This window comes from Leptopilina boulardi, unplaced genomic scaffold (genome assembly GCF_019393585.1).
Source record: "Leptopilina boulardi isolate dan_hultmark-lab unplaced genomic scaffold, ZJU_Lbou_2.1 LbouV2_123, whole genome shotgun sequence".
Taxonomy (NCBI): Eukaryota; Metazoa; Arthropoda; class Insecta; order Hymenoptera; family Figitidae; genus Leptopilina; species Leptopilina boulardi.
Genome location: NW_026137667.1, coordinates 1,659,649 through 1,681,940, shown reverse-complemented (window position 1 = coordinate 1,681,940; position 22,292 = coordinate 1,659,649). Strand labels below are relative to the sequence as shown.

The 22,292-nt window shown below is 27.1% G+C and overlaps 5 protein-coding genes across 6 annotated transcripts; 3 read left to right on the top strand and 2 right to left on the bottom strand.

The window, feature by feature from the left end:
* Positions 1-5,193: 5,193 nt before the first annotated feature.
* LOC127288469 (quinone oxidoreductase-like protein 2) lies at positions 5,194-8,273 on the bottom strand. The gene is made up of 8 exons (XM_051315949.1): positions 7,795-8,273; positions 6,685-6,918; positions 6,348-6,539; positions 6,057-6,241; positions 5,896-5,987; positions 5,710-5,836; positions 5,517-5,646; positions 5,194-5,382 (listed from the first exon to the last, which is right to left on the bottom strand). Exons 1-8 carry the CDS (start codon positions 8,035-8,037, stop codon positions 5,320-5,322), a joined length of 1,266 nt encoding a protein of 421 aa, XP_051171906.1. The 5' UTR covers positions 8,038-8,273; the 3' UTR covers positions 5,194-5,319.
* Positions 8,274-8,598: 325 nt separating this feature from the next.
* Positions 8,599-12,427, top strand: LOC127288834 (ras-related protein Rab-2). Its single transcript, XM_051316504.1, has 4 exons — positions 8,599-8,766; positions 9,266-9,405; positions 9,837-10,193; positions 10,641-12,427. Exons 1-4 carry the CDS (start codon positions 8,721-8,723, stop codon positions 10,740-10,742), a joined length of 645 nt encoding a protein of 214 aa, XP_051172461.1. The 5' UTR covers positions 8,599-8,720; the 3' UTR covers positions 10,743-12,427.
* Positions 12,428-12,986: 559 nt separating this feature from the next.
* Positions 12,987-14,889, top strand: LOC127288805 (SRR1-like protein). 2 transcript variants are annotated; one of them, XM_051316473.1, is made up of 4 exons: positions 12,991-13,202; positions 13,571-13,863; positions 14,272-14,291; positions 14,491-14,889. In XM_051316473.1, exons 1-4 carry the CDS (start codon positions 13,072-13,074, stop codon positions 14,809-14,811), a joined length of 765 nt encoding a protein of 254 aa, XP_051172430.1. In that variant the 5' UTR covers positions 12,991-13,071; the 3' UTR covers positions 14,812-14,889. The 2 variants fall into 2 exon arrangements, with proteins under 2 accessions (XP_051172424.1, XP_051172430.1); XM_051316467.1 differs by lacking the exon at positions 14,491-14,889 and having other exon boundaries at positions 12,987-13,202; positions 13,571-14,291.
* Positions 14,890-15,049: 160 nt separating this feature from the next.
* LOC127288796 (CCR4-NOT transcription complex subunit 9) lies at positions 15,050-16,480 on the bottom strand. Its single transcript, XM_051316458.1, has 3 exons — positions 15,953-16,480; positions 15,473-15,867; positions 15,050-15,340 (listed from the first exon to the last, which is right to left on the bottom strand). Exons 1-3 carry the CDS (start codon positions 16,277-16,279, stop codon positions 15,124-15,126), a joined length of 939 nt encoding a protein of 312 aa, XP_051172415.1. The 5' UTR covers positions 16,280-16,480; the 3' UTR covers positions 15,050-15,123.
* A 731-nt stretch (positions 16,481-17,211) lies between these two features.
* On the top strand, positions 17,212-22,183 carry LOC127291057 (SRSF protein kinase 3). The gene is made up of 6 exons (XM_051319965.1): positions 17,212-17,875; positions 19,148-19,361; positions 19,507-19,822; positions 19,906-20,490; positions 20,778-21,072; positions 21,400-22,183. The coding sequence occupies exons 1-6, from the start codon at positions 17,676-17,678 to the stop codon at positions 21,686-21,688; spliced, it is 1,899 nt and encodes a 632-aa protein (XP_051175922.1). The 5' UTR covers positions 17,212-17,675; the 3' UTR covers positions 21,689-22,183.
* The last annotated feature ends 109 nt before the right edge of the window (positions 22,184-22,292 follow it).

Genomic DNA, 22,292 nt, shown 5'->3' with positions numbered 1-22,292 from the left:
AATTGAAATTATTAATTTTTTCAATTTGTAATTGAGGTCAAAATGTGCATTAGGCCTAACCACGCCTCAGTACAAAATATATTACTGTAATATTTTCAATATTACAGAAATATTTTTTTACTGCGGGAGACCTGAAAGAAAAACATATTTATTATTAAAACCTGAAATAGAAAAAATTATTATTATAGTAACCTGAAATAGAAAAAACATTTATTAGTAAAATCTGAAATAAATTCATCATTAGTAATAAGTAAGAAAAAAACATTCATTAGTAAAACATGTAAGAACAAAGCATTAATTATAAAAACATGTAAGGAAAAAATATGTATTATAAAAACATGTAAGGAAAAAATATGCATTAATAAAACATGTAAGGAAAAAATTCATTATTAGTAAAACCTGAAACAGAAAAAACATGTATTAGTAAAACCTGAAAAAGAAAAACATATATTAGTAAAACCTGAAAAGGAAAAACATATATTAGTAAAACCTGAAACAGAAAAAACATGTATTAGTAAAACCTGAAAAGGAAAAACATATTTTAGTAAAACCTGAAACAGAAAAAATATGTATTAGAAACCTGAAACAGAAAAAGCATGTATTAGTAAAACCTGAAAAGAAAAAACATTTATTAGTAAAACCTGAAAAAGAAAAAACATTTATTAGTAAAACCTGAAACAGAAAAAATATTTATTAGTAAAACCTGAAACAGAAAAAACATTTATTAGTGCAACCATGGTAGAAAAAATTCATGGCGCTAGGTAGCACTGCTAGGTAGCGCAATGAATTTTTTCTACCAGAAAACCTGAAAAGAAAAAAAATTCATTAGTAAAACCTGAAACAGAAAAAACATTTATTAGTACAAACATGGTAGAAAAAAATCATGGCTCTAGCTAGCATTGCCAGGTAGCGCAATGAATTTTTTCTACCAAAAAACCTGAAAAGAAAAAAATTCATTATTAGTAACCTGAAAAAAGAAATATGTTATTAGTAAACCTGAAAAAATTGCATTATTTATAACCTGAGACAAATGTTCGATTATACAGATATTTTTTTTAATATATATTAAAAAAGTAGAATTACTGTAATTAGTTATTTGTTCAACTAAATGACATGTTTCGAGTAAAAAAAATATATAATTTTTAGAGTTACTTAAAAAGGCGAAAAATAATTAATTTATTACAAAATTAATACATTAGTAAATTTTCGATTTCGATAAATTAGACCTGTAACATTACATTATTTATTATTAATTTTAATATTCATCACATTTTTTAACCACGTACTAAGGCTTTTTTGTGACCAGTCGTTTAGCTGTATCACTGCCTTCGCGTAAAACCGAATTTTTATGAAAAAAATGTTTTTTATAGCCTTACATTTTTTACCCACATAAATTAGGCATTTCTGTGACCAGTCGTTTAGCTGTAACTACCTTCGCGTAAAACCCGAAATTTTTTAAGAAACTCAAAAAATAAATAATCAAAATTTTCTAAAATTTATTATTGCACAGAAAAAAAGTTTCATCTGAAACAGCAAACGATTTTATTAGAATAGCAAAAGATTTAATTGAAATAATTAAAACTTTCGTTATTCCAATGAAACATTTCGCTTTTCCTAGTAAATTTTTTTTTATTCAAATAATCACGACTTTAAATAGAAATTCGTACATTTGTTCTCTGATTATAAATACTGACAGAAAAAAAAAGAAAAAAAAAAAAAAAAATTACTTCCTAAATAACTCGATCGCGGGTTTAAAGAATTTGCGAACACTCCCGGAAGCTAACACTGACTCGAAAAAATTAATAATTTTAATAATAGCTTCAAGGCGAATTTTTCAAACTAAATAGCCCTCGGAGATCCCTACTTTCAAGTTAAGTTTTCCATTTAGAAAATGGGAAAAATAACTGTAAAAAATAGACCGAGTTTTAATAAGTTTGAAAAATTATATGTATACTACAAAGATAAGATACCCTTTTTTACTTTCGCCCTTATCATTGAAGTATGTAACACCATGAGCCATTCGAGGAAAAAAGACATGTGGTCACACGTCAAAAATATTCAAAATTCCCTAAATATTACTCGATCGCGGTTTTAAATAAAATACGAAACACTCCCGAAAGCTAAAACACTGATTTTAAATAATTAAAAATGTTAAATATTAATTTTCACAAACACGTGGTCATCAAATATTCAAACGCCCAAAGATAACTTGCGTAATTGAACCGTTGTGTATGACCGACGCTAGAGAAATGATGCCACCCCTTTAAATTGATGAAGCACAAAAATGAATTTGAAACCACGTGGTCGTACAAAATTTAGACGCGCGAGGATAATTTTGAATTTTGCACCAATTACGTTTAAGATATGGCGGGGATGTGAAAATGCAAGACTGAGAGGGTAGAAAAGCGTCTATTGTTTTCTCTCTCTCTTATTTATCATTACATTAAATATTATAATATTTAACATTAAATATATAAATTAAACAAAAAAATATTTAATTTTTTAATTAGAATGTATATAAACATAATATTAAAATATAATAATCGAAAATATACATTTTCAAAAAAATTATCCCCACCATTTCAAATTCAATAAGAGTGAGAAAGATAGAAGAAGACGCACGCCTGATTTTCGTGCGACCACGTGACAAAATTGGCGCAATTTCATTTTAATTAACTTTAAATATGACTTTTATAATTTTCATGAAATCTCTTTAAAAGATGGGTAAGATTTTTTATCTAATAACCCAAAAATTAAAATTTTTTCTTTTTGATATAGCTATTAAACGGAGATTTTGCTTGTTATAGAAAAATGCAACTGAAATAAATTATTTTTTTCTAAGGATCAAAGTATCTATATTTAAATGATTGACGTATTAATGAAATTACTCTATTTCTTAAAATAGATGATTTTTTAGTTCCGCTTTTATAGACTCATAAATAAAAAGAGATCCTTTTCTGTATTAGGTCCGGGTCCTTGAACTGACATCAAATGACCACATTCTCTAGTTTCTACTTTTTAAGTTTATAGCTCAATTCAGAAAGCCGGATCTCAAAAAATATTTTTGACAAAATATAAAAATAAAACAAAAAAATCTTCATTTAATCTAATTTCAATTTGAACTCATCGTCATTCATCCTTTCCATCACAGAAAATTAAAAGGAATTAAAATAAGCTGCAACGCTTCTTATTTTTATCCAATTTTGCTTATTTTAATCCATTAATCCATTTCATCTAATCTTAATCGAACCTAATTCTTAGCATAATATATTTATTTGCCCTAATTCTCACTTGGCCTAAACTTCATTTGTCACCCGATCAGACATAATAAATTTCAAAAACTACCTGTTTGTAAAAGGTCGAGAGCAAATGAAAAAAAAATTGTTAATCCTTGGAAGTTGAAGAAAGTTTAAAATGATTTATTTTCAAGATTATTTAACGATGTCCTGCTCTGAAGGATTTTTGTTGTTCATTAATTTGATTTTAAATATGAATACAAAGAGTCTTCTGCTTTAGTTTAAAAAATATTTCGAAATTTTTAATATTGTTCTCAAATATGAAGGCAGTATTATTGAGTGTTTTGACATTGGAATGATTTAAATTTTTATTCACTTTCTAGGATCTGCAAAGTACAATTTGATAGACGCAATTAATGCCGCGAGGCAGGAATTAATACTGAAGAATTATTTTACAGCATTTAACACTCATGACCATTAAGAAATTGTTACTTTTTTGCACGTATTACTCTTCAAAGTTGATGGATATTTTGCGCAAGGCGTATCATCCTTATTATATTGTTTTTATTTGAAAATAAAACGATTTTTATGATTTCTAGAAGCTATTTCACAACATAATTATGTGTGTCGAATTTAATTTCTTTAAAGCTTAGGTTTCAACAATGAAATTAATATAAAAAAATTTATTCCAAGTTATCATAGTTTGAAAACTTTTCAATGAGCTCAAAAATTCCCGACCTGAATCTGATGCTTTTGAATGACTACAAAGCTTTCTTCACGAGGAAGCAAAAAAACAATAAAAATTTACCAAAGAAAATTTTTTTCGAGATAAATCATGAAAATGCATTAAATTTTGAAATCATGATACAATTCAGTAAACCACGCCTACAACCGGGAGGGCTACCTTGAACCCCAGCACCTTTGCAACACATATAAGAACGTTCTAATTAGTTCCTATACCTTTAGATAGGGTAAAAGGAGTAATATAGCGCGAAGGACGACTGATAGATAATCATTCTGGATAATATTCTCAATTATAGAATTACGGACTCATTGTTTACATATGTGATTTTTTTTTATTTCAAAATCTATTCGCATCATTTTCAAATTTTATGTAATTTCAATTTGTATGTCTAGAAATGTAACATTTCAATATACATACAAATATATTATTCATCATGAATGATTTGGAATTTTCTGTAACAAAATACGATTTATGAGTGTAACAGCAGTTAAAAGATAAAGTTGCAATAGGAGAGTATTTATGAAAATCCAAGTTGTCTAAACGACGTAAAATCAATTCAGTGGCTTTCGGCGACTGCTAACAGCCTACGTTCTTTTTGCTAATGCTTTGTTATCATTTGTTCTGCGAACGATATAATCACCGGTTACGTGAAACTGTTTGTTGGGTAGGCAGTTGGCCAAGACTTTTACTTGAACCAATCGGCAATGTTTGCCGGTAGTTTGCAATAGACGCTCTAGTTTCGATAAAAGGCCATTGAGCAACCGATAATGACCAAGGCGAAGTTAATGCAAACGACTACCTGAGAACAATTTTGTACGCGCGACATCTTTTTAATTTATTTAGGTATATGGAAAAAGCATTATCTTTATTTTACATAAGAAAGCCCGAAAATTTGCAATAATCATCAGAAATAAAATTTATATCTTTCAATCTGAACTTTTTTGCTTCAATTTTTGAAATTAGATTAATTTAAATTTTTAAAATAACATTAACTATTCTAATTAAACATTTCAAGTTGTGTTGCTACGTTCGTAGAAAAAAAAGGACTTACGAATCGTGAAATACCTCTTATTATTAGCTGATGGTAAAAATCATCAAATTAATAAAATTCGAGATGAGAGGTGGTTATCTGTTTTGTCATCCACAAATTTTATTATTGTAAAATCTTTTGTTTATTTTTTGAAAACATTGCTGTATGGTAATAATACCAAATTTGTATTTGTCTTTAGAAAATTTATTATTTTATCCTTTTCATACAAAATTACCTTAAGATTAAATTAATTTTTTTGATTCCAAAATTCCTTTATAGTGCGCTTCGTATTGCTTATGTTAATTCGTTTACTGGACATCATTTTTTTTTCTTACAAGTGGTGCATTTTTATCTTTTAAATCAATTAAAACCTGCAAAATTAATTGGAAATTAGATATCTACATATTTGAAATAAAAAATAAATTCGAAGAAATATAAAAGAATAAAAAATTCAGTAAACATTTTACAATATCTACCTGTATATTAAATTTATATTTATACTTACCTTTCCAGACGATTTCGTATCAGTAACCGACTTCATTGCCTCATTAATTTTGTAAAGACCTACTATTAATGAGTAAGATGGTTTGATAAGTCCTTCTTCAAAATGAGATAAGACTTCCTCACCAGCTTGGCTACGAAATAAAATGTATTATATTTATCGATGAGACATTGAAATTACAAACCCTGCCTCTTACCGGTATAATTCATGGTTGTTCTTCCGATATTCTCGAAGGTTGATTCCCGTGACGCTGAAACCACTCTCTTTATTATCATTTTGCGATTCTCCTTTCGTTTCGGCAACTCCAGCAACGACCAGTTTTCCTTTTAAAATCGAATCTTTATTTTAACAATTCTTACAAAAAAAATATTCTATTTTTTACCTTCACGTGATAAGTACTGTACTACGGTGGCAAAATTATCATCCCTCAGCATATCCTTCGACAATGTTTTAGTCTTATAAATATTGGTAAAACTGTAATTGCAATTTTAATATAAAATATATTATTAATATACCAAAAATTAAATAATATTTCACACAAACCAATGTAACATATTTTTGAAACGTTCCCCTTCATTGTCTTCGAAAATATCATGAATATTTAATTCTTTAGCAATTTCTTTAATCTGACTTATTAATTTTTTCTCGCTATATTTAAATGCAGCGAATGCTCCTTTCTCTTCTCTAACCAAATTTGCTGTTTCTTCAGAAGCACAAACTGCAATTGCCTAAAAAAAATTATCTCTCAGTAATTTATGTTTGGAAAAAAAGTAGTTAATATAAAATAAAATAGAGACGTATTAAAAGAAAGAAAAATAATAAATGAAAGTAAACCTTTGTTCTATAAACGTTTGTGGCAACATCGACGGCCGCAAGACCTGCTCCTCTCAATCCAACATTAATTAATGCTGTATCATTTTCTTCAAGTGCTCCGCATTGTTCAAATGCAATTAAAGCAGTCATGTAATTTTCCATCAAACTAACGGCATCTATTGATTTAATTGATGACGGTACTCTCCAAATATCCTATAATTTATAATAAAATAAAAAATAATTATAAAAACTAAATTATTTAAGAATCCTATAGAAACTACAAAAACGCCACAAGAAAAATATTTACGTTAACTTGGCATTATTTTGTAAATATAAAATTTAAAAAAAGGAAACATACGCCGACTTCAACAACGCATTGTTCAGAAAATCCTCCAAAGCGTTCTTTACTCAAAGCAACAACTTTGTCGTTGACTTTGTAACCAGCTGCCTGAGCCTCTGCTCCGACTTGAAGAAGCTTTCCAACTAGCTCATATCCGAGAACAAAAGGCGGATTCAATTTGGAATTGTAAGAATTTTCACTGAGAAGAACATCTGGTCCATTACAAGCACAATAACTTACGTCAATAAGTACCTACGCAGAAATTTCCCAATTTATAATTTTGCAAATTAAAATTAAAATTTTGCCACACACCCTGAGCTAAATCGGCCGCGCCTAGTTTTTAAACTTGGATTTCATAAATAGAAATTTTATCGAATCTTTATTTGTGAATATTCAAAAAAGTGGAAATTGCAATGGAAGCTTTCTGCAAGGTTGTCACAATACGTGCTATATTACTCATTAAACTTCAAGTAAATTAAACGTTTATGTTCTCAGTAAAAATTCTTGAGAAATCATATTTCTTCAAATTATTGTTTTAAACTATTCAATACTTTCAAATCTATAAAATATAAGCAACAACAAAATTTAAGTGCACATTTAAGCTTGTTGCAGAATGCAACCTTTAAAAATGACTGTGAATTATATTTTTAACAATGTCAGCACTAAACAATTCCAAACTAAATTATCTTAAAGTTTAAAACGATATTTTTACGTTGCTTCAAATTATTATCATTTAAAAAATATTAACTTATCGACAAACGAGCAAATAAAAATTTTCAAATTAATAATAAACAAAATTTTAAATTTAAATTATTATTTTTTAAGTGCTTTAAGTAACAATATTTTATTTAATAGTTGTCTTTCTAAAATACTTCAGAATTTCATAAATTGGTTGTATTACACATAACCGTTTATTTACTTTGACGATGTTAAAAAATAAATATTAAAATAGACCGCAATTACTTTAGGTAAAATGTAATGAATTGACCTATTTACAATATTTATATACAATTTAGTAACATTAAATATACTTCACTCTTGTCAGAACGATATTTGAATATGCATGTATTATTTGATCATCAATATACGTATATCAGATTATTAAATGATAATTAAAAATAAATTTACCTCATTTGATTTGATATTATTCACTGGTTCAATATTTTCAATAACTAAAGGTGAGGAATATTTTTTAAGAATAGCAGTTTGTATCATTCCCGGTATGGGATCAGGAATAGCATTTGATGAATTAGAAACATGTTTTTTTTCAGCAACATTTTCACTAAATTTACATGTGACAACACATGGCACTAAATTTTTAATATTTTTTAAACAAAATCTCGAAATTAGTTGTTGTCCTAATACTGACATTATTAATTAAATATTATCTTGAAAATATTTTTATTCCGGAAAAAACATAACCTATAAATCAAAAGAAAACAAATTGTAATTGCAACACGATAAAATTTTTAACAAACACTTGGATTATTTTCCATTAGTTTTTAATAAATTTTTAAATTGGAAAAACATTTATATTTCCAGTTCATTTCCTAATTTTTATTTGTAATATTCCTTTCAAATATATTTATCGTTTTATTTATGTTGAAAATTAGGTTGAATTCACATGAAGGCGTCAACCAGGGTTGGATCGTTGGATTATGCGTAATGCTGCTTCCACAATAGCTAAATCGCAATAGTCTATTCTGTAGGAAGTGCTATAGTTTGACGGTCTTACTTGAAAAATTATTCTAAAATAACTGTTGAAAAGCTTATTTAATTAATTCATTGTCATTTTCATGTATAATAATTACATAATTTTCATTATAATAAACTAAGGAATTTAAAATTAACCGCGCATTTTTCTGTCATCGTTGAAAGATTTGATTGGTTGAGAAAAACTGTCCCGAGAATAGTCGAAACTAGCCGAAGACCCCGAAGTGATAGAATGACGTCATGACCAAGCAGAAACGATAAGATAGTCGAAAATCTAAAACTGTCTCTCTTTTCTTGTTAAAACATTTTGTGACTTTTAAAAGTTGTTTAAAATATCAAAAATGTCTTATGCATACCTTTTCAAGTATATTATTATCGGCGATACAGGTTAGTTTTTAATTTACATAAAATAATCAACATTATTCGTCTGTATTTAAATAATTCTTATTACGTCTTTTCTGACAGCTCTCATTGTTTTCGTTCCGTTTCATGAATTTTTACCTTATGCAGCATTATATTTTACGCATTTGTCTCACGATTGTTATTATTTCACTCTAGTTATTAAAATTTTCATTGATTCTCGTAAATTTTTATCACATTTAATTTGTTTATTTCGAAAAAAAATAAGCCAATATTATAAATTATAAATGGCAGATGTTTTTTTTTTGAGAGAAAATCAATTTGTTTTCCTAACAGTTAGAGAAGGGAACAAATCGTGACATGAATTTTGTATGTGTACATTTTCTACAAAAAAAAATACGGGAATATAAATTTTTAGAAAAAATATATTTAAAAATTTTAAACATATTTTCAAAAATATAAACTTTTGAGGAATAAAATCATTTGATGTACTTAATTATAAATGTTTTTTTAAATTTTTTTTTAGGAGTTGGAAAATCTTGTCTTCTTCTACAATTCACAGACAAACGATTTCAACCTGTTCATGATTTAACAATAGGCGTTGAATTTGGTGCTCGTATGATTACCATTGATGGAAAGCAGATTAAGTTGCAAATTTGGGATACTGTAATTATTTCTTATATATAATTAATTTTTTGTCATTGAATTTTATTTAGTTAATGTACTTTTCTTCTAAAGCTAATTTTATGTTATTTTATTAATTAAAAATATTTATTTATTTATTTATTAAATACAGGGGCGTAGGCATAAATAAACGGGAGGGATTTTATGAAGGCTCAGGCCTTAAAAATCTTAAACTTATATTGAAAGATCCTGATTAGAAAATTTATTAATTTTATTTATTTATTTAGAAATTTATAGTTAAATTATTTTTTCGATCAATTTTAATTATCTCTTATCAACAATGGATCAAACTATATTATAAATTCCCTTTTTTTTCCTTGTAAATTTTAATAAGATTAATATTTAATATGATAATAATAGAATTTTAATGATATATTTTTTAATCTGTGTATAAAAATAATTAACACCCGTAGGCTGGTCAAGAAGCTTTCCGTTCTATTACGCGATCGTATTATCGTGGAGCAGCTGGTGCACTTTTGGTTTATGATATTACACGTCGAGAGACATTTAATCATCTCACAACGTGGCTTGAAGATGCAAGACAGCACTCCAATTCAAATATGGTTATTATGTTAATTGGCAACAAGAGTGATTTAGATTCACGAAGAGAAGTTCGAAGGGAAGAAGGCGAGGCTTTTGCACGTGAACATGGTCTTGTTTTTATGGAAACAAGCGCAAAAACTGCAGCAAATGTAGAAGAAGCATTTATTAATACGGCCAAAGAAATTTATGAAAAAATACAAGAAGGTGTCTTCGATATTAACAATGAGGCAAGTGAATTTTCTTTTTAATAATTTAAATTGTCTGACATTTATTTTTTGCAATTAAAATTTCAAGGATTTATTTTCAGTTCTTCATTTTTAATATTTAAACACTACAAAATTTATCTGACTGAATTTTCTCCATAATTCGTTCTATGAAAATTTACATAAAAATAGTGAAAATTATTATTTACCCCTCGCCCCATTCACGAACTCACAAGTCTCCCCTATTATTAATGGAAATCACGTTCTGTAAACACAATTCCATTTTTATTTTTTGAACATTAAATATTTCTTCCCTCTTTATATTTTTGTTTTCAAAGTATTTTTTAAAAATACTAATAAATATATTTGATTTAATAACTATCACAACAATTCTACTTTAAATAATATTTAAATTTTATTTTATTAAATTTAAAAAAATAACAAATATCTTTAAAATTTTGAATTATTTAGGCAAATGGCATTAAAATTGGACCTCAACATTCTCCAACCAGTCCCGGTGGAATAGCGGGTTCCGGTGGACAAGGTAGTGCACAAGGAGGTGGTTGTTGCTAGGGGTTGGGAATTGCTTGTCCACCAATTCATCCTTCAATAATTTGAACTGATCATCTCATTCCTGCTCTTCGTTTTTTTTATCCCTGACTGCTTAAGATTTGTACATTTCGTTTTTTTGGTTCGTATTTGTTCCGAAGCAGTGAACAGCGAAGGAAATATTTATTATACTTTTAAATATTTACACTTTATTGAAGTAGGTAAATATTATCGAACAGGAGTGTTGTACATCACACTACACGTATGAAATAAAGACTTAATTTACAAGTTTATATAATTATCGATTATAGAATGAAGGAAAAAGAAAAAAAAAACTAACATTCTCGCTAGCAGTTGACGAATTTAGTTCATCATAGCTCAAAGCGAAGATGTAAATTAGTTTTAAGTTTACAAATTGTAAAACTGTTGCTAAAAACAATTGTCATTTCACAATTTTAGTAAAGTCATTATCGACTCTAATTTTTTAGTGAATCATGAAAAATAATAATTTTTAGAAAAATTCCTAATCATCTGTAATAACAGATTTATGTCTTTTTTAAATTACAAATTTCACTAGCATCATTGTGCATTTTCGAAGAGTTTATTGCTCATAATTTAGTGACAGGTGAAATATAAATTTAGCAAATTACAAAGATCATATATTACAAATATATAATATATATTCATATATAAATATATTCTATTTGTATATAATTGTATGAAAAAATTCATTTTCTCGCTTGAAAGAAAAAATTACGCGGACTGATTTTCGAGCAGGAATGTTAGTTCAAATTTATTCATTAACTCAACATTATGTATATGTATGTACTATTGTTCTGTCTCAAAATAACGAACATACATTAAAAAACGATTATCCAGTCGATTTAATGTAGAAGCCTAATTACCGCTTAAAAAAATGAATGTTAAAGTTTAAATGAAATATATAATTAAACTTTATGGTATTAGGCTTCTTGCATTTGGAATCAAAAAAAAAAAAATTAATTTTTCTCATACATAAAATTTTACCTTCCTACAAAAAATTTGATCTTTATTTTAATTAAAATACGACTTATTGTTTATTTTTAATATTCCACTGACTGGATTGAAAAAAATTATTTACTTTTTTTTTAGATAAATTAGCCAATTAATCTTGTGTATGTTTGTCGAATTTTTAAGTGTAAATTTTTTTGTTTTACATAGTGTTGTGCAAAAATAATTTTTTGCTTCGTATTTTCCATGCAAAAGTATGACGTTTTAAAACAATAAAAAATAATTTTTAATTGTTTTTAAATACATAATGTAATTTTAGAAAATTATTTCTTTTTTTATTTCGAATTTTTTTTTTCGATTGTAAAATTTCGTGTGATGTTAATTGGTAACATTATACTTTTGTAACGAGGGTGCGATATGGTCAGTATCATTAATAGTCACTAGTCAATGAATAACAAAATCGTTATTCCTCATTGCAACAAAAACTTATATACCATGAATTGTATAAACTTTTAGTAATATAAAAAAATAGAGCTAACGAACATAAATGATTTTTTTTTTACATTTTAATTATGAAATTATACTTTATGAAACAATATTATCACTCCACCATCTGTATTCAGGAATCTCAATCTTTATGTGAATCGGAATATTTTTTTTATCAGTGAATTTATGTAATTTTATTATTAAGTAATATACGTTCATTTTTGCAAAGTGCACTTTAATTGTTTTACTATAGTCAATTTTTGTGTGTAAACAATTTTAATAGTTTTTTTAAAATTCTTTTTCTTTATTAGAAAAAATCGTTTTTTTCGCTCTTTTTTTTAAACAAAAAATCGGAAAAAATACATATTTTAGCAGGGTTTCTACAACTCATGGAATTTCATTTTGATTTATGAAATTTTTGTTTAAATCATGGAAATTTATTTTCATTCACTTTCTAATATATATTCGTACCTATTAATTAGGTATATAATTAAATTTACTTTTAACCGATATTTAAATTAATTAAATTTAAATTTGACCATATAAAAAAACTTAATTATTTATTTAAGTGAATTCTTATTTTTATATTTAATCAATTTGTTATTTAACAGAATTTTTGTTTTATTGAATTTTCTATTATGTTTTTATAATTTTTCTTTAATTACATTTTTTTTTACATTGAAAACTTTTAAATTTGAAAAGTGCGCCAAAAACTTCTTCTTAGGCTGCTTCCACAATAGCTAAGCAACGTCTTGAATATGGTTGGTTTCCATAATAATTCTCGTCAACTGCCGCACCCTGTCTTATAATCATAACCAAGAAACAAAAAAGACATGGGAAATGATCTCCATGAACAATAAGAAAATGAAAAGTAAAAATGCAAAGTGTTGATGAATTTAAAAAAGTCATTGGGCGCAAGAATAAGAAAAAGTTAAAATTTAATACAAGTCAAGAAAATTCACAATATTTAAATTTAAAAGCAAATATAAGTCCTGACAACCTCATTCGGTATGTAACATTTACAATATTATATGAATTAGAGTTGAGAAAATTGTTTTTAATTTTATACAAGATGTATTCTTTTAATTTAAATTAAAAGAACATTCTCTTGAATGATATTCGTATTCGTATTTGTATAAGGATTTAAAAAATGTTTTTATTCGACCGAATAATTTTTTACTGCTTGTTACATTTCTCTTCGGTTCATCTTATTTTTTAGCATACCTTGCGTACTTTTTTAACGTGAGTTCTAGGGATTTAGTCCCTTAATTACTAAAATTCTTCATTAATTTATCATTCAAAAATTAGCATTAACAATTTTATGACTATTATTTTAAGTCAAAAATAATTTAACTAACCATTAGTTCTTTTTTCAGTATTCTTCTCGCTGCTGTTGTTGTTTTGCAGAAATCTCCATTTAAGGAGAGCATTTTTAACATTTTATCAAAATCATTAAGCATTTTAAATTCAAACACAATTGGAGAAGTAATTTGCTATGGATTAGGTAGTTTTAGTCAATATAGATCATCAAAATATCAATTGGCAACTCTTATTCTAATTAAAAATCACTATAATTGCAAAATATCAGTGTCTGATCCCGTTTTCACTAAAACTGAACTTGAAGTTCTAAACACGTTGGAATTAAATGTTATTAAAGAAAATGAAGAAGGTAAACGAGTTATAACTAATAGTTTACCAACACTCATTTTTATGCCACATTGTCCCAGTCAATTGTTAAACAACTTTTTATTTTCCAATTGGACTCAACAATTAAAGAATTGTATTATTCTTTGTAACAGTTGGTCCGAAGTATTTGAACAAAATCCTCTTTCATTCTTGACAAATGAAACAAATTATATTTCTCGAATTAATCCTTATGTAGTTGAAATTGAATTAGAAAGTAATGTAGAATTTATGGAAATATTTAATTCAACGTCTTCTCATGTATTTCCAAAATTATGTGAAACTTCAATAAATTTTTGGCAGCCAAATGAAGAGCCAATTTATCCAAATGAAAGCACTGAATTTATCAGAAAGTGAATTTTTCATTATTGATAAACTTGACTATTTTTTACAGAGGCGCTAATTAATATCAAGGTATGCTAATTATTTTCAAACGTTAATTTAAAATTTTTTTTAATATTAAAAAAAATCCAAAACTTTTATTTTACCATAAAAAGTGGTTACAAAAAAAAAATTAGAAAAATCTTACCAACTTTATTTCAAAACGAAAATTAGTAATAATTTTTTCTTTACTTTCATTACCAAATTAAACATGACTTTTTTCTCTTTTCAGAAAACAATAAAAATGAACAGCGAATTAAAACTAATACGTTCACTATTGCAAACAATAAAGGATACCTCCCAGTGGAAGACCCTTGGCGATAAACGAATGGTACAATATATTATGAAAGAGTCACGTGTTCATAAAGAAACATGTGAAATTTATTGCAAAGCTCGCGAAGAATTAAAAACTTTAGCTGACAATTATTTGCTTTATCTCACGTCACGTCAAAAATATGAAGATATTCAAAGGCAATTTGGTGGTAAAGGTGAACGCAGTGTTGAAGAGGTTGCTAATTTAGTTGGTTTCAAATTACCCAATAATCCAAAATGAATTGTTTATTTTTTAATATATGTAATATTGTAAAAAATTTATAACATATATACATGAAATATAGTGGAGTTTATTACATTCAATATTTATTTAATTAATCCCAAAATATGATTTTTTTTTTTTGATGAATTCTTGATAATTCTCCTTCATAAGGATATATTATTACATTTAATTGTATATTTTTTGTTTCATTCACTAATATTATCTTTATATTAAAGATATACTTTAATTGAATATATTGATTTATAATACAAGTCTTTATTATATGATTAATCATTTACTTAAATGGTAATACATTTCTAACAATACTCATCAAGACGTTAAAGGTGACATTCCGATAGTTCTTGGATCTTGTTGATTAGCTTGCGTAGAAGCTTGTTGAGCAGAAGGACCTGTCTGTGGACCAGTTTCTAAATTCTTTAAAAGTTCATTTAACCAGTGCTCGGTAGATATGTCTTCTTGCAGACAAGTTGCAAATGTATTGTCTCTCAATTGATCAGGTAAACATTGCCGCAAAGCCAATAGAGCTCTGTAGAAAAAAAATTTTGAAAATTAAAATTTGCTCAAAAATCCCACTTTTTTTTTTAATTGTCTTCATAGTAAAGAATATTTTACATAAGATTAAAACGTGTAAACTATTAGTATAAAAATAAAAATTTACCTTGGATTATCAGATAGACGAAGGTAGCATCTTACAACGTGTTTTAGCAAACGTGCAGAAGGATCTTTTGCCAATGATAACACCATTTTGCCCAAAATCATTGCGACATGACTGAATCTGTCGTACGTTTGACAAATATAAGAAAGTCCACTATCATCTAATAATATTTTTTGTAATATAAATGTTGCGACAGTTTTACACAATTCTGATCCACTTTCCATGATTCGTAAACATAATGGTATAATTTCAGTGGTTAATAAAAATGTAATTACTTCTTGTTCATCTGTTTTTACTAATGCACCAATTACTCCCAAACTAGTTAGTCGTAAATATTCAAAGGGACGTGTTTTTATCACTGTATGCAAAAAAGGATACAAAAAAAGAGGGATATGAGCCTGCAAAAAAATAGTATTTTTTTTTTAGATATTTATATTCTCTCATTTCAGAATATTTTACCAAAAGTATCAAGAGAATATTTACCTGTAAAAATGCAGATCTTGTATCAGGATGACTGGCAAGGCACTGTAATAATGCTAAAGCATTACAAACACGATTACTTTGATGTGCGGTTAATGTTGCGGGATTTATTGCCGGATATATATTAATTATTTCTTGAAGTAAAGATGCTGCAATACCAAAAGAATGCCAAAGCATTGGCGCTAAATCCGGTACAACTTCACGCTTTTTACTAAGCATTTCCAGGGCATTTCCTCTTGTTTCAGGATTTGATAACTCAATAATCCAACCATAAATTTTTTCGCGGTCAACGCTAGCTTGCAAAGTAGCCGGACTTTGTTGAGTACTCATTTTTCACGAAACTATTAGTCACAATTTTATAATTTAAACATCACCAATTGAGAGTTAGTCAATATTCAAAGTAGGTATATCTCAATAGAAAACACAATTAAAATTTAGAGGCATTATTTAATATTAATTACTGGAGTTAAAATATTTCAAGTTTTAATAACAAACAGCAGCTGATTTAAAAATACAGCCAGGCTTGGAATGGCACGTTATTGACGATAGATTACGTAACTTACGTATAATCTTGTAAAGAAAAAAGAAATGTAAAGCTGCTTTCACAGCAGCTTTTTTTTATTACACACGCAAGGTTCTGAAGTCGCGTAACTTTCGTAAAATACGTATATTATACAGTAAAAATTATTTTCATTTTTCCACTTTATTTACAATTTTTAAGATCATCATTTAAAAATATAATTAATTCAATGAAAAGTATTTTTAGAAATTGAGCTATTAAAAATAAAAGTTAAATCGCGCGCCAATTTGCGCAGAATGATATGCGCAAAAGATTAATATTTTTGGAAGCTTCCAAATTTGCTCAACAAATTTTTTTTATATAAAACTTATTTATTAAATAAAATAAGATATTTAACCAAGTTTTTATACAAGAAAAAAATTTGTCAAATAATAAAAACAAATTAATTAACAGCAGTAAACAATTTCAAAAAAGAATTGTTTAATATCGATGAAAAATTGACTGCCAGCAGTATGAAGTTGTCACACTTAAAATTTTAAAACTGGAAATTTTTTTCTTTTTTTGTTAATTTGAAAGTTACTATACGAAATTATAAAAATAAAAGAAGAGACGCATGAAAATAATATTATTATCGTTCTTTCTTTTTTTATAAAGTCAAGAATAATAATAGCAATTTCGCAAATAGCAGACTACATTTTGCAAAAATTCTGAGAGGGAAGGAAGAGTGAGACGATTGGAAAGGGTGTGAGAAGGGGGGATGTTTTGCCACCACTGCTTTTGCGGGTTAGGAACATCGTGTGTAACTTAAGTGGATTGCCTCGAAAACATTCCTATAAACATTTATAATTCAATGGAAATTGGTGATTGCGAATTGTTTTATGTTTGAATTGAATAAACATCAAATAAGTGTGAAATAAGAACAAAAGTGGGCAGCTGCCATTAAAGCAGCGCCATACTCAAACAACCGCGCAGTGTGTGTATATGTGTATGATGTGCGCGACGCGCGATCAAAAATGAGACTCTAAAAATTCGCGGATAAAAACGTGTGTGTGTAAATTATATTAACTAATTTCCAAAGTAATACAAATTTAACGCAATAAAAGACAAGTGATTTAAAAATAATTCGAGACGTGGACAAGCGAAGCAATCGCGCCGGAAACAGGAAGCCGAAAAAGAGGCCACGACGAGATTGGAACAAACGACGGGATGAGTACGAAAAACGATGTGAATAGAAGAGTTTTGGCAATTCAGGCGAAGAAAAAACGACACAAGCCGGTGAAACGAAAGGGTAAAGGTCCACAAGGCGATCAGGAGAATCCCGGTGCCCAATGTTCAAAAGCATCAAACTCAAATCAAAATCAAGACAGTCGAGGGCAAAGACAGAATTCCGGTGGCAACGGGCACAGGTAATTTTATTTTTTTTTCTCCTCACCTGCTACTTATTTAATTGAAAAATAATGTTTTCCTTGTTTTTATTTCTTTGTATAAAAAAAAGGGAACGTTTTTTTAAAAGATCTTTAACTTGCAATTTATTGCGTTTTTTTTGCTTTGCGCACGCCGTTAACAAACCTAAATGTGTCACCATTAATTCTTTGAAAATTGTTAACCTCTTGACACTTGATTTTATGATAAATTTCGCGTTTTATATTAAACACGAAATATTTACAATTTTCCATTTGTTCTTAGTTTATAGTTGTTTTAATTACTGTCAATGTTTCTTAATTATTTAAACAATTTTCTGTTTTAATGTATTTCTATATATATTTTTCTATTGTAACTTCCATTTTAATTTCCTTGTTCTAACTTTTGTCTTTTAATTTCCTATTATTACTTTCCTTTTATATTCTAGATTTCTTTTTCTAAATTCTAAAGATTTCCTTTTATTGTCATTTCGGATATAATAAAAACACGTTCGATTCATTTTATTGCTTATTTTACTTTTTTTATTAAATAAATAATTAAAGAAATTTTATTATATTTACCTCGCGCAATATATTTAAAATTGCCATTATTTTAATATTTATGTAAAATTAAAATATTGGAGCAATTTTGCCAACATTTCTGTAAGTTTACATGGGTATTTTCAATAAAAAATCGAGATTGTATTGAAAAACCACATTGTAAATATAATAATTTATTTATTTATTTGTTTGTATTTAAAAACCATATTGTAAACTATTTGTTTATTTATCGTTTTCCTTTTAAAAAAAACTTTCTAGAATCATTTTATTAAATTAAATACTTGAAAATTTTTCATTCAGTGTAAATGCAAATGAAAAATAAGTTTTATGTAATTTTTTTATATAAATACAAAAATATAAAGTTATGTAATCAATCGTAATATTTTGCTTCATCAGGAATTATAAGAAAGAATTGATGAAAATTTATATTTAATTTATAAATGTAGAGAATATATTTTCATTCGATGAACATTCTATTTGAACAATCCTTGTGATTATTGAATTACAAGTTAAATGTAAATAAAGAAGAAGAATATGTTTATTATTATTATTAGATATTCTATACTGTTGTTATTTTCTTTAGTATTATTTTCATTTATTTATCAGATTAATAAATATAATATATTATAGTAATATAATATAAATTAATTAATAATTAATTTAAATAAAAAATGAATATGTAAAAATTAATTATAATTTTTCTTGCTTAAATTATAGATTAAATGCCAGCCACAGTTCAAGTAATGAGACAATTGAAGACGACGATGATGTTTACAGCAGTGAGGAAGAAGAACAAGAAGACAGCAGTGATTATTGCAAGGGAGGTTATTATCCAGTCAAAATAGGAGATTTGTTTTTAAATCGCTATCACGTCACGCGCAAACTTGGTTGGGGTCATTTTTCCACTGTGTGGCTTTGCTGGGATCTACAGGTAAAATACTTTAAATTCGAAATTTTGTTTTCGTTTAAATTATTAATAAAACAAAATTGTTTTTGTATTTTTATTTCAATAAGTTGGTTATTTTTCGAATAAATTGTGATTTAATTTAATTATCTATTTTTCCTTTTTTTTTAAGGACAAACGATTTGTAGCCCTGAAAGTGGTCAAGTCGGCATCACATTTCACGGAAACTGCACTTGATGAAATCAAGCTTTTAAAAGATGTTCGTGACACTGATCCCAGTGATCCAAAACGCAACAAAACCGTCCAATTACTACATGACTTTAAGATCAGGGGCATCAATGGATTGCATGTTTGTATGGTTTTCGAAGTACTTGGACACAATCTACTTAGACTCATTATTAGATCTAATTATCGAGGGATTCCAAGAAATAATGTTAAGCGAATAATAAGACAAGTTCTTGAGGGTTTGGATTACCTTCATAATAAGTGTAAGTTATCAATTAATTGAATTTAAATTTTCAATATATATATTTTAATATAATTATTGAATGTGATTTTACTTTTTCATCAGGTAAAATAATTCACACGGACATAAAGCCTGAGAATGTTTTAATTTGCGTCGATGAGTCCTACATAAGAAAATTGGCTTCCGAAGCAACAGAACTTCACTCATTGGGCTTAAAATTACCCGTTTCTCTTATATCAACTGCACCGAAGGAATTTCAAGAGCCAATTATTAATGCAAAAATGTCAAAGAACAAAAAGAAAAAATTAAAGAAAAAAGCTAAACGACAAAATGAACTTTTGAAAAAACAAATGGAACAAATTGAAGAGATTGAGGAACAAATAAAAACAACTGATGATGTTAAGGAAAATGGAGATGTCGAGGTACACGAGCCAAATAGTCCCGAACAAGATGTCACAACCGAAAGTATGGAAGATAATCTCGAAAGTAAAGAGTCTCCCGATACTTCGGAACCTTCTATTCCATCTTTGCATGTTAATGGTGTTGACGGATTAGCAGGCGGTGAAAAAATTGAAAATCAAATAAATGAACAACAGAAAATTGAAAATGTCACCCTGAGTGATGTAGAGAAAAGTTGTGGCGAAGGTGTTGTGTCCCTTGATTTCCCAGAGAAAGACGAATGTAGTGATGGTAAATTAATTTTATTAAAATATTAATTACACAAATTTTTTTTTTAAATTAAAAACTTGATTAATTTAAATATTAGTTAAATATTATATAATGCTTATTAATTTTCATAATTTGTTTTATTTTTCTTTACAGCTGAAATTTTTTTTATTAACTAAAGCGAAGATCCTGTAAAATAAATTTTACCAAATTTTGAAATATTCTAAATTTTACTGAACTATATTTAAAGAATAAAATCTTTTTACCAAACGTGTGAAAAATGTTTAATTGTAAAAACTTTGATTTAATAGATAAAAATGAAAATTCACCTAATAAAAATCAGGAGAAACAAGCTTGTGTTGCTCCATTGGATCCAGCACTAGTGGACTGTGATGTTGAAGTAAAAATAGCAGATCTTGGAAACGCTTGTTGGGTTTATAAGAAATTCACTGAAGATATTCAAACCAGGCAGTATCGATCTCTTGAAGTATTATTAGGAGATGGCTACAGCACATCAGCCGATATTTGGTCAACAGCTTGTATGGCTTTTGAACTTGCAACTGGTGACTATCTTTTCGAACCACACAGTGGTGAAGATTATTGCAGGTAAATTTGAAATTTTTATTTTTAATTTAAAAAAACATTTTTATTTAAAAAACTTTACATTATTTACAGTCATAAAAAAATATATTAATAAATTATTTTAAAAACTTTTAAAGCTCCTTATTTCTTAAAATTTTTACAATTTTGATTTTTTAAATTAAAAAATTTTTTTTTTTTAATCTACTTTATAAAATTGCCAAATAAAAATTCAAATAATTTTTAATTTGACTCCACAAAAATTCTGACACGTCTAATGTGAGTAATCATGCGTCCCTATGTAATAAAAAAATGAGAAAATAGAAAAAAAATAAATAACACAATTTTTTGCAGGGATGAAGATCATTTAGCTCATATAATTGAACTTCTTGGCGAGATACCACGACGAATTGCTCTTTCTGGAAAGCATTCACGATTGTTTTTCAATAAAAAAGGAGAATTGAAGCACATTACCGGCTTGAAACCATGGGGATTGTGTGCCGTTTTAATAGAGAAATACGATTGGTCAGCCAGTGAAGCACGAGAATTTGCTGATTTTTTAACTCCAATGCTTGAATTTGATCCCGATTTACGAGCCACGGCAGCTGAGTGCCTAAAGCATCCATGGTTGCAAATCAAGTGATTACGTTTTCTCATGTTGTATTTTTAATCAGTAAAAATTTCTAATTGTTTTATTGTCCCAAATGCAATCATAACCGAGAGTGTGGTAGGAAAGCAATTTATATGACTGGATAAATCGAAAATCATCAATAATCATCGTTCAATCATCAAATTTATCAATAATCGACAGCAGATTTAATTTAGGTAGAGCAATTAATTCTCAAGTGTAATAACAAATCCCCGTGTCTTCATTAGTTTTAAATTTATTAAAATTGACGAATTTCCATTAAATTTATTTAAATGATTTCATCTGCGAAATGATAAAAAAAATTTCATGACAATTTTTATTTTATTTCATTTTTATTAAATTTTTTTTAGTATTTTTTCTTTTTTTTTTTTAATTGAAAAAATATTCCGGTGACAATTATACAACACTCTCGGCTTCTGTCAAAAAAATCGAATTTTGATCTATTGTCAATATTTTTCATATTTAAATTAAATTTTTACTTTATTTTTACTCATTGTTTTCTTTTATTCATATTCTGGTCATTGGAAGAGTTAACAATACAATTAAAGGTAGTGCTTGAAGTTATTTAAAATGACAAAACAGTAACTACTTTTTTTTT

Bases quoted from the DNA above. Each gene is read 5' to 3' on its own strand.
- LOC127288469 (XM_051315949.1), bottom strand. From the start codon at position 8,037: ATGTCAGTATTAGGACAACAACTAATTTCGAGATTTTGTTTAAAAAAT. The intron at 6,919-7,794 runs GTAAATTTATTT...ATTTCTGCGTAG, and splicing joins ATAATATCAAATCAAATGAG to GTACTTATTGACGTAAGTTA. The intron at 5,988-6,056 runs GTTTGTGTGAAA...TTGCAATTACAG, and splicing joins TTCAAAAATATGTTACATTG to TTTTACCAATATTTATAAGA.
- LOC127288834 (XM_051316504.1), top strand. From the start codon at position 8,721: ATGTCTTATGCATACCTTTTCAAGTATATTATTATCGGCGATACAG. The intron at 8,767-9,265 runs GTTAGTTTTTAA...ATTTTTTTTTAG, and splicing joins TATTATTATCGGCGATACAG to GAGTTGGAAAATCTTGTCTT. The intron at 9,406-9,836 runs GTAATTATTTCT...TAACACCCGTAG, and splicing joins AGTTGCAAATTTGGGATACT to GCTGGTCAAGAAGCTTTCCG.
- LOC127288805 (XM_051316467.1), top strand. From the start codon at position 13,072: ATGCAAAGTGTTGATGAATTTAAAAAAGTCATTGGGCGCAAGAATAAG. The intron at 13,203-13,570 runs GTATGTAACATT...TTCTTTTTTCAG, and splicing joins AGTCCTGACAACCTCATTCG to TATTCTTCTCGCTGCTGTTG.
- LOC127288796 (XM_051316458.1), bottom strand. From the start codon at position 16,279: ATGAGTACTCAACAAAGTCCGGCTACTTTGCAAGCTAGCGTTGACCGC. The intron at 15,868-15,952 runs GTAAATATTCTC...ATTTTTTTGCAG, and splicing joins CAAGATCTGCATTTTTACAG to GCTCATATCCCTCTTTTTTT. The intron at 15,341-15,472 runs GTAAATTTTTAT...TTTTTTCTACAG, and splicing joins CGTCTATCTGATAATCCAAG to AGCTCTATTGGCTTTGCGGC.
- LOC127291057 (XM_051319965.1), top strand. From the start codon at position 17,676: ATGAGTACGAAAAACGATGTGAATAGAAGAGTTTTGGCAATTCAGGCG. The intron at 19,823-19,905 runs GTAAGTTATCAA...CTTTTTCATCAG, and splicing joins GGATTACCTTCATAATAAGT to GTAAAATAATTCACACGGAC. The intron at 20,491-20,777 runs GTAAATTAATTT...TTGATTTAATAG, and splicing joins GAAAGACGAATGTAGTGATG to ATAAAAATGAAAATTCACCT.